At 36.0% G+C, this 14,280-nt stretch overlaps 2 protein-coding genes across 3 annotated transcripts; one reads left to right on the top strand and one right to left on the bottom strand.

Moving 5' to 3' along the window:
- The first annotated feature begins 691 nt into the window (after positions 1–691).
- LOC136217079 (mitogen-activated protein kinase homolog MMK2) lies at positions 692–5,497 on the top strand. 2 transcript variants are annotated; one of them, XM_066003656.1, is made up of 6 exons: positions 692–1,096; positions 1,705–1,834; positions 1,996–2,133; positions 2,697–3,029; positions 4,549–4,732; positions 4,827–5,497. In XM_066003656.1, exons 1-6 carry the CDS (start codon positions 936–938, stop codon positions 4,991–4,993), a joined length of 1,113 nt encoding a protein of 370 aa, XP_065859728.1. In that variant the 5' UTR covers positions 692–935; the 3' UTR covers positions 4,994–5,497. The 2 variants fall into 2 exon arrangements, with proteins under 2 accessions (XP_065859728.1, XP_065859729.1); XM_066003657.1 differs by having other exon boundaries at positions 957–1,096; positions 1,678–1,834.
- A 460-nt stretch (positions 5,498–5,957) lies between these two features.
- LOC136217077 (probable polygalacturonase) lies at positions 5,958–9,441 on the bottom strand. The gene is made up of 6 exons (XM_066003655.1): positions 9,312–9,441; positions 8,876–9,214; positions 8,388–8,508; positions 7,073–7,247; positions 6,931–7,001; positions 5,958–6,741 (listed from the first exon to the last, which is right to left on the bottom strand). Exons 1-6 carry the CDS (start codon positions 9,339–9,341, stop codon positions 6,023–6,025), a joined length of 1,455 nt encoding a protein of 484 aa, XP_065859727.1. The 5' UTR covers positions 9,342–9,441; the 3' UTR covers positions 5,958–6,022.
- Positions 9,442–14,280: the final 4,839 nt, after the last annotated feature.

Genomic DNA, 14,280 nt, shown 5'->3' with positions numbered 1-14,280 from the left:
CTGGCCTTCTTCTTGCTCCGGTTACGCTGTTCAGGGGATGGTCGGGGGTTCCCCGACAGTGGATCCCCGGGGGTGCTGCTCATGCCGTGCTACAGGATTTTCGAAAAAAGCAAACGTAGGGATAAGGTTAGGTTTAGTGACTTATTTAATATATTAGTTACAATTATATTTTTTTATTGCAAAATATTCAAAATTGGAAGGTACATCTAGCTTTTAGAAAAACGCTGAAAGCCACGTAACTTACCAAAAAACTTACGTATTACTTAATCTACTAATGGTCAATTTATAAATAATTTTGCCCGTTAGATAATTTATAAAATGAGTATTTTAATTGGTTCAAATCACTTACTTTAAAATAAATAATCACAATAACAATTTTTAATAAAATTACAGAATTTATAAATTACATAACATACAAAATCATTGTTTACATATTTTTTTTTTTTGAAGAAATTGTTTACATATTTTTAAAACACGAAAATTATATTTACAAATCGATAAAATCATAAAATTTATTGTTGTATTTTCTCTTAAAACGAAGCTTCTCCTAAAAAAGCTTATATTAAAAAAAAAAAAAAAAACTAATTACAGAAGACAATTTTGACCAGCAAGACAAATTGACGAAACATGTTCCTAATAACATGGGAAAAAAATAAAATAAAACAGGAAACTACACATTAATTAAAAAGAAGATAAGCAAAGAAGCTTAAGAAAGAACTCACTTTCTAAAGTACTGTATCTATATATATCTATATCTATATCTATATCATTTCTTCACGAGCCATTTTCTCTTTTCCAGTTCAAAAGTTCTCTTCTTCTTCTTCTTACCTGGATCAAAATCTTTTACACCTACCGACACGCCTTCTCCTGAGCTTTAGCTCTTTTAACTTCTTTTTCCTGCGATATCGGGTCCGGATTCGGATCCTTCTCTGTCCATGGAGTCTAGCTCCGTTTCTGCCGACCATAACATCAGAGGATTACCTACTCACGGTGGACGCTACCTTCAGTATAATGTCTATGGCAATCTCTTTGAAGTTTCTAGAAAGTACGTCCCTCCTATTCGTCCTGTTGGTAGAGGTGCTTATGGTATTGTTTGGTAAGATTCTTACTCTTTTCCCTCTTTATTCTTTGAGATCTTGTGCCTTTTCAGCTTCTTTGCTTCGTTTTTTCAGTTGATCGTCGGAATTTCTTCTTGATTTTGCTTAGTATGCATATCAATTTTGTTTAATTTTTCATCTATGATTAGCTTAATCGATATTGAAATTTGCGGAGTTGACTTTGGGTTCAGCGATTTGATTAAATTTGTATAGTCCTAATCTCCCTCTGATTTATCATTTTGGTTTGATTAAAAAGCTTTTGCGGTAACGTATAAATCTCTTTCCATTTTTGCTTTGAACTTCAATTAGCATGAGCCGAGTTCAATTGCGAGCATATTCAGAAGCAATTTCACATCTTGAGTTTGTAAATTATGGAGGAAGTGTTATTTGGTTTCAACTTTCAAACATGTTTTATGCTTTGGGTGTTTGATTGTTTAAGAATATTGAGCTTTTAGCTACATTTTATGATGGGGATTTTGTATTATTTCTGCAAAAACGAATGCTGTTATCATGAATTGTAAAGGACGTGATTTTGCTTACATTTGACACTATTTGCCTTTGTTGTATCAACAATGTGAAGGAAAATGTGATTGTTTATTTCCTTCAGTGCTGCAATGAATTCGGAGACTCGAGAGGAAGTTGCTATTAAGAAGATTGGCAATGCTTTTGATAATCGTATTGATGCTAAAAGGACATTGCGAGAGATTAAGCTTCTTCGCCACATGGATCATGAAAATGTGAGTTGCTTTGCTGTTAAATAGTTATGCTTTTATATATCTGTTTTTTTTTTTTTTTTTAATTTAAAATTTTCTATGCATGTGGTATTTCTACTAAAAGTCATTTAGAAACAAGTTTGTTTTTCCTGAAGTTTTGGAACTACTTTTGTCTATTTTTACAGGTTGTTGCTATTAAAGACATCATACGACCTCCACTAAAGGAGAACTTCAATGATGTTTACATTGTTTATGAATTGATGGACACTGATCTTCATCAAATAATACGTTCCAACCAGCCATTGACGGATGATCATTGTCGGGTTAGCACCAAGTTTTCCTGGATTTCATATATGATAAAAGTACTATGTAGTTGCAACTATTTTTCCTATTCACTTGACAGACCCCTCGGGTTGAGAGTTGTCCTAATGTCATTTTACTTAAGGGGTTTTCTTCTCCTCCTTGAATATTGTCCCATACATTCATTTTTGGGGTATTTCCGTATTGGCTACAAACTAATATCCATACTCCATCTTCTTTCATTTATTCATCTTCTTGGCGTAGAAGCTATACAAAGTACATAAGAATTTGGAAGAGAGCCAAGCGTTGGCTGTAGTGACAGCTGTTACCAAATGGGGCAAATTATCTTCAGATTTTGGAAGGCTAGTTTATTGGCACACCATCCAAACGCTGCCGGGATATCCATCTTTACATGTTATATCATATGTTTTGGAATTTTAGGTTCTGCAACAAAAAAAAAAAAAAACAATTCTTTATATATTAAAGTATTTCTTTGTCGCTCTTATCTTAGCCACTTCATCAAAGTTTACTCAAATATTTATAAGAACAAGTTACCAATATGTTTATGGTGTTGTTACTTCTGCAGTATTTTCTCTATCAATTGATGCGGGGGCTCAAGTATGTACATTCAGCGCATGTTTTGCATCGTGATCTTAAGCCTAGCAATTTGCTCTTGAATTCTAATTGCGACCTTAAGATTGCGGACTTTGGTCTTGCAAGGACAACTTCTGAAACGGATTTCATGACCGAGTATGTTGTAACTCGATGGTATAGGGCACCGGAATTGCTCCTTAACTGTTCGGAGTACACTGCAGCTATTGATATATGGTCAGTGGGTTGTATACTAGGTGAAATCATGACAAGACAACCTTTGTTTCCTGGTAGAGACTATGTTCATCAGTTAAGGCTTATAACAGAGGTACGTATTTTGACATTATGTTGTTGTTGTTAATGTTGTAGACTTGATCATTTTACTAATGCATCATCACTGTTTTAGTTTCTTAAATAATTATAAGTTACAGAAGTTTTGGCCATTATCATGCTATCATTTTGCCTCCCTCCCCTTGCTTCTTTTCTTCTCGTCTCGGAGCCCCCCTCTCCCTCTCCTTACACTTATAATCTCAAAAATTCAGAATTCTATCTCCTCTTCTCTTGATGCTGATTGCTTTGGAATTTGCATCAGCACAAACCATGGTTATCATCTTGGTATCTTCAGTTGAAGTCTGCAAATGCAACATATTGGAGAAAAATGGCTGGGGATGTAAATTCATACGCAATTCATATTTGTTTCCTTTATGTCCCTTTTCATGCCGAACTTTGTGAGCGCTGTTCACTGAACTGTTACTACCTCACTTTTGTTTCATTGACTGCTTTTTCTTTGCTGTATTATGCTAGCTAGTTCTGGCACGTGGCTCAGTCTTAAGACATTGGCCTTTGAGAACCTTGAATAACTATTGGAATCTTTGAAACAAAAAAGAGATACTATAGGTAAAAAGAGAGAAAGAAGTAGATCCGGAGTCTTATTGAATCAACGGTTTTGCCTTTGCATCACATACAACTGATATTTATAGTTATGTTCTGAATAGAATTCTGTATCAACTCAATTATCACTCAGTCTAATGAACTTCTAACAGTCTTTGACTTAGGTCAACAGGTTTCACTGAACTCACTAGCTGGATATTAGTTTGAGTAAACTATTGTTATTGTGACTTTGCAGCTAATCAGCTTCTCATTTTCTCAATCATCATTCTTCATCAGCATCTTTTGGTGCTTAGCACTAGGGTTTGAAAATGGATCGGGGTGGGGTGGGGGCTGCTTCCCCCATCCCTGTCCCCGTATATTAAATGGAGAAAAAATTGTCTCCGTCCCCATTCCCCATTACTCAAATTCTAAATCGCATTTTTTAGTGAAATTTAAAATTTTGTTGTATAATAAAATTAGGCAAAATAACCTATAAAATTTTAGTATACTTGATACAAAAATGAATCAACCATTTCATGAGTAATACTTACATCAATCTACCAAACATAAAAATATATAAATTTCTCCAAATTAAAATAAACATCTAAAAATCCATATAAATATATTATCTTAAGAATTTCCATGGGAATACTCCTGGGAATATGGTGGGGAAAGGGATCCCCATGGGGGTGGGTATAGAGGTCCCCTTCCCCGCCCCATCCCCGCATTTGTGGAATTTTTCCCTCATCCCTATGGTGAAAATAAATGGGGATTCCCTGTGTCTGTTGGGGCGAATCTCAGCCCCATTTGCAACCCTACCTAGCACAAAGCTTTTTTTTAGGAAAAAGATGTACAGAGGATGAGATACGGAGTTCGGTAATTGAAAACATGAAATTTGTCTGTCTCTGTCTCTCCCTTCTACATAGTGCAGATGACTTGGTGAAATAACTTGCTCATTGATCTTTCTTTTTCTACAGCTTATAGGCTCACCAGATGATGACAGCCTAGGTTTTCTACGTAGTGATAATGCTCGAAGATATGTGAGACAGCTTCCCCAGTACCCAAAGCAAGATTTTGCTGTTAGATTTCCTAATATGTCTGCAGGAGCTGTTGATTTGTTAGAGAAGATGCTAATGTTTGATCCAAATAGGCGCATTACAGGTATCGTCTGAAAAACAAGTTGAACATAATGTTTCAAGTGAGGCTTTTGAAACGTTATTAGCTTTTCTTATCTTAAATTACTGGTTGCTTGCAGTTGATGAGGCACTATGCCATCCATACTTGGCGCCACTCCACGATATCAACGAGGAACCTGTTTGCCCGAGGCCTTTTAACTTTGACTTTGAGCAGCCATCTTTTACTGAAGAAAATATCAAGGAGCTGATCTGGAGGGAATCTGTAAAATTCAACCCAGATCCTTGAGAATTATCTGATGATGTGTTGTATACTCTTAGTTAGAGATATACTCCATGCTTCCAAGTTATCATGTTATATAGAATGATGCATCATGTCCTTTTGGGAACCAAGATAGGAATACAATTTGTATGTTGGGATTCACTCGTTACGATCGACTTTCGTCTCAGGATTGTTTGTGATAGTGAGGTGGAGGATTAGCTGCAGTCAAGGAAACCACTAACCAGAAAGGGGAAGCGAACTTGGTTTGGGCACGGCTCTTGCAATTTGTACTGTGTTGGGATGGGGGGATTCTGCAGAGTTGTGAGGCACAAATGATTTCCCTGGTTTTCAGTTTCTAATAGTTGATTTGAATGTGGAGAATTTCTTTCTATTGTTAGGCTTATGTTTTTATCATTTTAGGCATAGAACAGCTGATTTTAAACTATTATAGTAGCTGTGTAGTGAAAATGCTGTGTAATTCGTCCAAGTATATTCTCAACATCAGAATGAAGAATGTATTATTTAAGCATCTATGCATACATGAATTAAATGTCAATTTGGTCCTTGAAGTTGGGTAATTGGGTCAATTCAGTCCAAACTAAATTTGGTATCACTTTGACTCTTTTAACTTTGTGTTACTTTCTCATTTTGGACTAATTTGATTTCAAATACCAATTTAAAGGATCAAATTGATACACGATACTCAAATTTGGTTTTGGACTAAATGAATTTGGACTAAATGAATTTTAATAGTCAACTTTGACAGGTAGTAGAGGTTGATTGCAAATTTCAAGCCCTAGTACCAACTGGCTCTCAATGATTCACCGTTAGATTTAGTCTTATTAGAATTTTGTTGTGGAGATTTAAAGCAGATTTAATAAGTCTAAATCTAACGGATCAATTTGGTCATTCAATATTCAATGTCCAAATGAACGTTTAATATGGTTTTGGATAGCTTATTTTGATGGGATCTAAAAGAAGGCTTGCCACAAACTTAGAAAATCACCCTGTTATAATATTAGCATTCCATTACACAAATAACTATTTCAACCCATTCTAAAGGTTTGGTACATATGGCTTCCCAGAAGTACACTTCTGGAGCTGCAACGAGTCGATCGGAATGCTCTCTGTCGGGAATTCACAACCCGAAAGCTTCTCCGGACCTTGATCAGGCAACAAATCACAAGGTCTAGGACTAACCCCAGTAGTAATCCCTTGAATATCAGTACAAGTCCAAGGTACCTTCTTAGCCTTAACAGCCATACCAATAGTAACATTAGATATACAAATTTCCTTAAAAGGGTCACCTGAAATCCCTTCCAATCTAGCAGCCATTGACACATTCTCAGCAACCATGTCTCTGTAATTAATCCCTTGAATCACAGGCAACGCGTTCGGGTCATAGTTTTTATCAGCATGAGAACCATAATTACCAGTCATCCAAAAAACCCATTTCATAGTATGCATTTTCATGTTCTTTACATATATGTTCTTCACATATCCACCTCTTCCTACTGCTGTTTTGATCCTGACCCCTGATTCTGTATGGATGGCTGTGATGTCTTCTGCTCTTACATCTTCAATTCCTCCTGACATTTCACTTCCTAATGCTATTGTTGCACTGTATGGTGAAATGCATGTCAGCCGTCTGATTATGAGTTGTTTCGTTGGCATTCCGAATGATATTCCGTACTCGTCCCATCCGCTTTTTACTGCTACGCAATCGTCTCCTGATATTATGTAGCAGTCTTCTATTTTCATGTTTGTGCATGAATCTGATCATCAAAATAGACCAAGTTAATCAATTTTTAATTGTTAGCACCATGTTCTGATATTAAGTCTATAAAAAGCTATACTTTTGTACTTTTCAATTGTGCGGATTGACAGATTCAATAAAATTGTTAGCGCCATGTTTTGTTATTAATTTCTTTTACAGGCTTTCTCAAAAAATTCCAACATCTAACCCGGGTTGATGCCATCTGTGTTGGGAGATGAGATTGGAGCTATGATTGTAATGCCTTGTACAAGAATGTTACTGCAGTAATAAATTCGAACGGTTAAAAATGTAAATTTCGAACCGAATAACGTTAGGGGTTTAAAGGTTACCTGCAGTAAACTGGATGAACATTCCATGATGGAGAATCAACAAGTGTGAGATTTGAAATTTGGATGTTATCTGAGAACATTAACTCGATCAGGTAAGGTCGGGTGTATTTTAGCTTTCCTTTCTTGAAATTCTGCCACCAGAATGTACCCTGTCCGTTGATTGTCCCGTTATCACCTACATGACAATGACAATTCGGATTATTGTATCAAAATCGTATTATATTAATATATAATTATGATACTTCTAAAAAATTTGATGTAAAATTATGTTATTGAATCCTTATATTTATATCCATTTATTTGAAAATAAACTTGATATCAGTTTAATTGTGGGATTAAGTTCAAATTTGTTACCAATATTTTTGGAAAAAATACTGATATATCAATAAATTGTAAAATTTTACAATCAACGTTTACAGTAGCTTTAACTACTTAAAAAGAGTAAAAAAAGAATAAACCCATTCCATAGGGTTGGGCTTATTTTAAATTTTTCATCTACCCAAACAAAAAGCACATTTTTTTTTTCACTAGATGCAGTCAACAATCCACAACCACAAGTGAAGATGGAGGGGGTAGACAGGAGTAATCAGGGACCGGTTTAGAGGGTATCCATTGGTTGTTAGAAAACGATAAAAATTCTATTCAAACTATGAAAGACGCTTTGATTTTTTTTCTTAATGTAAAAATACTAAAAGAGATAGTCCCTCTGTTCCCTTATATACATCATGTTAGAGTATTTCACAAAAATTAAGAAATATAATTAATATAGAATCAAATTAATGGTGGTGAAATTCTTAGCCTAGTGGTTGATAGTATACCTATGACTGGTAGAGTCATGAGTTCGAATCACATGGAGTTGGATGAGGATTTTTCTTTCTTATGGGTTCGAATCACATGGGGTTGGATGAGGATTTTTCTTTCTTATGGGTTCGAATCACATGAGGTTGGGTGGGGATTTAACACGATAACACCGTTTCAGTGAATGGTGGATCTGTCACTAAGGAAATGGTTGTACATGATCCATGTCTCGGCTTGTAAGAGCTATGTTATATATATATTTTTTTAGTGGACCTAAAATTGTTATATCTACCAATTCTGGACCCAAAACTGTTACAAGTTGTAAATGTTAAAAAGAACAAAAAATTTATAGCAAATTTAGACAATATGTCTCTCTAATTTTTACAAATTGATTCAAAATGGTAATAGAATTTAGAAATCATCAAAATCACCAAAAAAAAAAATTGAAATTCATTTCATTTTAAATGAAATTAAAGAGGAGAAAACAACATAAATGGTTGCAACTAATTATTATTACCTGTAACAATAACATCAGTGAGATTTGTTCCAAATATAAGACTACTATATCTTCCAGCAGCTGCATCTCTTCCTCTGCCGTACGACGGCAGAGGTTTCAACACATCCCATTCATTCACATCCTACACAACAATTTCAAATTTCACAATCAAACACTTAAACATCCAATTAACAATGGTTAATCCGAGAAAAACAAAGGGATAAGTGTAAAAATACCCCTGCACATTTACCTATAAAGATGACAGTTAAAAACAATTTTATCCCTAATGTTTACAAATTTGGTCAATTGCGGGCAATTTTTATAAAACACATATCTTATTTCTTATTTGTATATCAGTTTTTAAAAAAAAAATTAAACATCTTTGAAATTTCCTTGTACAACCCACACAACAAGATTTAAAATTACTCTTGACTGAGCCATTTTAAATGTTAGAGTTAAAATTATGGGTATTTTTCATCTTATCCGGCAAGAAAAACAAAGAAAGAAACCTGAGAAGCAAGAAGAACAGCATCTTTACGAAGAAAGAGAGTGAAATGGCTAATAAGACTAAAGCTACCGGTCAACCATTTTCCGGCAGGCACAACTAGCTCCGACCCACCCTCATTTTCATACTGACTAAGATGAGTAATCGCATCCTTAAATGCTTTAGTATTGGATGTATTCCCATCTCCAACTCCTCCAAAATCTGTGATTAAAGCGCTATGAGCTCTGCAATTCATGGCATTGTACTCAAAAGTGTTCAAAATCTTTCCTTTTCTGCCATTTTTTCTGCTCTCTGCTCCAGAAACCAGAATCAACAATGCCAGCATTGAAATTACATAACCCACCTGCAATTTCATTGTTAATTAGGATAAAGATTGGAACTTTTTTGTTTGAAAGTGCGAGAAAATGGAAGAAAATAAGAGAAAGAGAAAGAGGGTTTACTTTCATTGTTCTTATCGGGGAAAACTCCATTTTAGGACGTGAGTAGAGCAGTTGTGGAGATGAAGAGATAAAAGTGTATTTATAGGGAGAAAGTTGTAACTGTAGCTCTCTGTATGTGTGTGGTTTTGGGAAAACCACCCTTAAAAGCAAAGGTATATTATGCTTTTCGTGACTCTTTTTTAAATTATTCAGTGCATTGACATCATATGTTTTCTGTTTTTCTGAAAAGGGCATCATATTATTTTAGTAATAGAAATCAGTTTGCTTATAATTTTGGAGCAATCAACTAGCAAATTATAATATAATCAATTTTTCATTAATCAGATTGTAATCATAATAACTAATTACAAAATCTACTTTTGAGATTTAATTAATTCTATTAAATCTTAACTATTACTTTTATAATTAATGGTTTTGATTACAACTCTGATATTTTAATTTGGTGGATCATCTCAAGTTTTTTTTTTTTTTTTGGTAAATATAAAAAGAAAACACACAAAAAGATTAAGACAGAATCATTCTCGAAAAGCTAACATCCAAAAGGTCATCTAACAGCAGCTTTCGAACCTTCTGTAGTGGGAAAGAAAGAACAGAGACTTCGAAGTCAAAATCATTAGCCATATCAGCTAAAAAATCAGCAACCTAATTCTGTTCCCAGAAAACATGACGAACCCGAACACACTCAAAATTCCTGATAAGATGCTTAATACCTTTAAAGAGATTCCGACCAATGCAACCATCAACACCATCTCCATTAAGAGCATCCACAATCTCGGAATTATCCGATTCAATCTCAATCAAACGGTACCCCTTATTTGAAGCAAGAGAGATACCAAAGAAGAGCCCCCAAAGTTCTGCATCATAGGAGGACCCTTTACCAATCTTCTGACCGAAGCCAGCCACCCAATCCCCATGACAGTCACGAATGGCTCTGCCAGTCGAAATGGATCTGTCACTCATCCTCGAGCCATCGGTATTTAGTTTGAGCAACTCCACAGGAGGTCTCACCTAGTGAACATTAGTCTCAACACGAGAAGACCCACAACTGCCTTCCTATAAGTTATTCCATGCCGCCTGAAAATCATTAACAGTCGAATGGATTACCAACAAAAAGTTAAAGGGGATTTTCTCTTTTTTATCAAAAACAAAATAATTACGCCACCGCCACAAGAGCCAGCAGCAAGTGATAAAAGTAATTTGCCAATTATTAATCGAGCTTAGCTCCTTATCCCAGAGGCACCATGAAAACCAGTCTAGATCCAGTTTTGCAAAGAAGACAGACATTAGGCGAGTCAGAACAAGGTATCGCCATACATCCCCATTATGCTGACAGTCACAGAGCGTGTGAGTTATGTTCTCACAACCAAGCACGCAACGAGAGCAAAGATTCGTAGAAACCATGTATCTATGAAATCTCTATTGGTTCGTTAAAAGCTTATGGTGAGCAGCCAGCCAAGCGAAACTGCATAATCTTTGCGGAATTCTTAAGGCCCAGATTTTTTTCCAATGAGTTTACCGATTTGCAAGTAAATCGCCCAAAATTGGAACCACTCCAGATGTGAACATCAGAATCAGCCACATCCAGGCTAAGTTTAATACTACGAATCCTCAAAAGTCAATCCATGTTAAGAAATGATTCAATCCTATCCCAGTCCCAATCTCCATTACTATTGACATAGCCTACCACCCTCAAACCAAGAGCAGAAGCATGGGGTTTTGGATTAGCTACATCAATCAGTTTAACATTGTTCATCCAAACATAACTCTAGAACATCACATCAGTCCCATTTCCAACATTCCATTTAACCCCACTGCAAAATTCCTAGAATACAGAGTGGAAGCTCTTCCCAAAGGAAGGAACAATTTTTAACACAACCAGTCCCTCCAAACACCTTGTCTTTCATATATTTACGAAGAAGGACCCGTACCCACAAAGCATCAGGCTCTTTCCACATACGCCAAACAAGCTTCATAAGAAGAGCCTTATTTTTATCTTTAGCTTTTATGAGACCAGCTCCGCCTTCATCTTTAGGCCGACAGACATTACTCCAAGGAATAGGATGAACCTTTCGATTATTATTAGTACCACCCCATAAAAAACGACGATTAAGTTTGTCAAGCTCCTTCAGGATGGGATTAGGAAGAAAGGAGGACTGCATAACATGATTAGAAGTAGAACTAATGACCGATTGGACAAGAGTAATACGACCCGCAAGTGATAGAGTAGAAACCTTCCAAGCAGATAACTTATTGCTCACTGAATCGATAGTTTTATGAAAGTTAATGCAATTTAAGGAATGTTACAGAAAATGATGATTATTAATATATATATTTTAGTATAAAGAGATAGATGATATATTTTCTTAGAAAATAGATGGTATTTTAGTATTTTTTTTATAAATTTAATACAAATCAAACATTTTCTTAATATGTGTAATTTGTTTAAATGTGACAAATAAAGTATTATCTTTTTACCATTAATTAATAATTAATGGTCGAGATTACAATTTTATCTCCAAAATTTGAAACTCAACTTCTCTAAATTTGTGAAAGATATTTCGTTGAAGTAATGTTCTAAACTAGAAGCTACTTCCTTCATGTAAGGTTCTATGTCCAAAACTGTATAAACAACATGATCTCAGACCCATATAGAAGGAGAACAATGTTGAACCACCTTTCCACATGATTTTGATTTGACAAAATTATTTAAGTAAAATTAAATATATTCTAAACACACTAAGTTTAAATGCTTTGATTTATTACACTAATGTGTTTGTTCAATGTTGAGTTAAATTGTTTATAAGACATAAAGACTAAAAGGCTTAAAGCCCAATTCGGAAGTCAAAGCCCAAGTCAAACAGATCAAGACCACTCGGCCCGCGTGTGCAACACGATGTCGTTATGTACAAAACGCAGCTCAACGAGAGAAGGATCTAGAAGACCTTCGTTGAACAACTTCGGAATGAAGCTGCTGAGTTGAATCGACACAAGATAGCAGCTGAGCAAGAACAACTTCCAGACAAAGTGTTTCCACTTTGGGTAAAGTTCAGAAGACACAGGACGCTGTCTAGTTGACCTTACCATAAATAGAGAGACATTCTGCCGAACTGTCTAAAAGCTGACCGCGGACAGAAGATACTCAAATCTGATTGGCCGAGAGCTCTGAGCAAGACTGAGTGACAACGATAGGAAGCCGTTTTCCCTCCAACGGTTATTTCGAAATTCGAAATGACTGATGCCTCAGACGTCTCTATAAATATAGCCCTTTAGTTGCTTCAAAATACACAGAACTTTATCAAGTCATTACGCTGACCAAAATTCTACTCAAAATTCTGTGAGAAAAAGCAAAGAAAATACTTACACCAAATTCTATATCTTTCGTGTAAAAGTCTAGAGTGATTATTCAATCATCTAAGGTGTCTTAGCAATTGTTGTTTAGGATGAATCTTTATCATTTCTAGAGATTAGAAAGGAGAGGCTGAGTACTCGGTTATAGTACTCAGCGAGAGATTAGGAGTGAGTAGAGGTATAGAGGAAGGTACTCTTGTTATACTCAGCTTCTAAGTTGTAAAAGGTTTGATGCTCTACCGTTAAAGAGCTCAGTAGAGAATTCGAAAGCTCGGAACGTGTTCCGGGGACAGGACGTAGGCTCAGAGGTCGAACCTGGATAAATCTGCTGAGTAACATCTTTCTAACCTTAAACTCCTTAATATATATATTGCTTGCTTAAACAAAACTGACCAAGTAAAGAGGTCACACTGAGTTGTGTGTATTGAGTATCTGAGTTCAGGAATAGACTCAAAGTGCTATCTCCTGACTCAACGAAAGAAGCTGACTTAGTCACCAGTTGACTAAGCTAGTGTCTTATTTACTCAGCGTGCTGTGTAATCCTTTTTCAAAGAAAAAGAAGTCAGCCCTAACGTACTTAAATTTTAAATAGTTCCTATCCCCCCTTGGAACTAACTTATTACGTTATAAGGGACCAACAAGTGGTATCAGAGCTCTAAAAGCTCACTGTGAAAGGTTTAACTACCTTGAGCTGATCCCCACTATGGCTCAAAACAGCACTCGGTTTCTCCCAGGAAACTAGACAACTCAGATCTTACCTGAGGGACTGTCCATTACTCGGCCTCCCCTATTCTTCGGGACTAACTACACCTTCTGGAAGAATAGGATGAAAAAATTTATTCAGGCAACAAACATGAGTGCATGGCTTTCAATAGTCCAAGGCCCGTTTGTTCCTGTTGAAGTTGTGGCTGGCAAAACAGTTGTCAAAACTGAGGCCAAATGGAAAGAGGATGATCTCAAGAAGCTACAAAATCACGCTTCGGCTATAAATATACTTCACTGTGCGCTTAATGCTGCAGAATATAATAAGATATCAGGTTGCGAGTCAGCCCAAGAGATCTGGAAGAAGCTGGAGGTCACCTATGAAGGAACCAACAAAGTAAAGGAGTCCAAGGTGAACCAGCAGATGAGACTATACAAGCTGTTCGAAATGAACGATGATGAAGGAATCTCTGACATGAATGCAAGGTTTACAAACATCATCAACGAGCTCAAGAGACTTGGGAAGATCTTCACTGAGGAAGAACAAGTCAAGAAGATTCTTAGGAGTCTTCCTAAAAACTGGCAAGCAAAGAAGACCGCTATTGAGGAAGCTCAAGACTTAACCACCTATAAATATGATGAACTCATCGGCTCACTGCTGACCCATGAGATCTCGATGAAGAATTTCGAGGTGAAGGAAAAGTCTGAAGACAAGAAGCAAAAATCCATTCTCATGAAAGCTGACTCCACTGATGGAAGCTCAACAGACGACGAAGAGATGACTATGTTTACCAGAAAGATGAAAAGGCTGTTCAAAAAGAATGACAGATATTCTAAGAAGCCTTATAAAAAGTTTGATAAGTACAAAGCTGACTCCAGCGACAGCAAGTACAAGAAGGACAGCTCAAAGCCCATTACT

Source organism: Euphorbia lathyris, chromosome 2 (genome assembly GCF_963576675.1).
Source record: "Euphorbia lathyris chromosome 2, ddEupLath1.1, whole genome shotgun sequence".
In the NCBI taxonomy this organism is placed as follows: domain Eukaryota; kingdom Viridiplantae; phylum Streptophyta; class Magnoliopsida; order Malpighiales; family Euphorbiaceae; genus Euphorbia; species Euphorbia lathyris.
This window is presented reverse-complemented; position numbering and strand designations above follow the sequence as displayed.

What these genes read in the sequence shown, in the direction of transcription:
- LOC136217077 (XM_066003655.1), bottom strand. Translation starts at nt 9,341, where the DNA reads ATGGAGTTTTCCCCGATAAGAACAATGAAA. An exon ending in CTGTTCTTCTTGCTTCTCAG is followed by an intron (nt 8,509 to 8,875) that starts GTTTCTTTCTTT and finishes ATTGTTGTGTAG; the next exon opens with GATGTGAATGAATGGGATGT. An exon ending in CACAGATGGCATCAACCCGG is followed by an intron (nt 6,742 to 6,930) that starts GTTAGATGTTGG and finishes TTTGATGATCAG; the next exon opens with ATTCATGCACAAACATGAAA.
- LOC136217079 (XM_066003656.1), top strand. Translation starts at nt 936, where the DNA reads ATGGAGTCTAGCTCCGTTTCTGCCGACCATAACATCAGAGGATTACCT. An exon ending in GGTGCTTATGGTATTGTTTG is followed by an intron (nt 1,097 to 1,704) that starts GTAAGATTCTTA and finishes TATTTCCTTCAG; the next exon opens with TGCTGCAATGAATTCGGAGA. An exon ending in AGTTAAGGCTTATAACAGAG is followed by an intron (nt 3,030 to 4,548) that starts GTACGTATTTTG and finishes CTTTTTCTACAG; the next exon opens with CTTATAGGCTCACCAGATGA.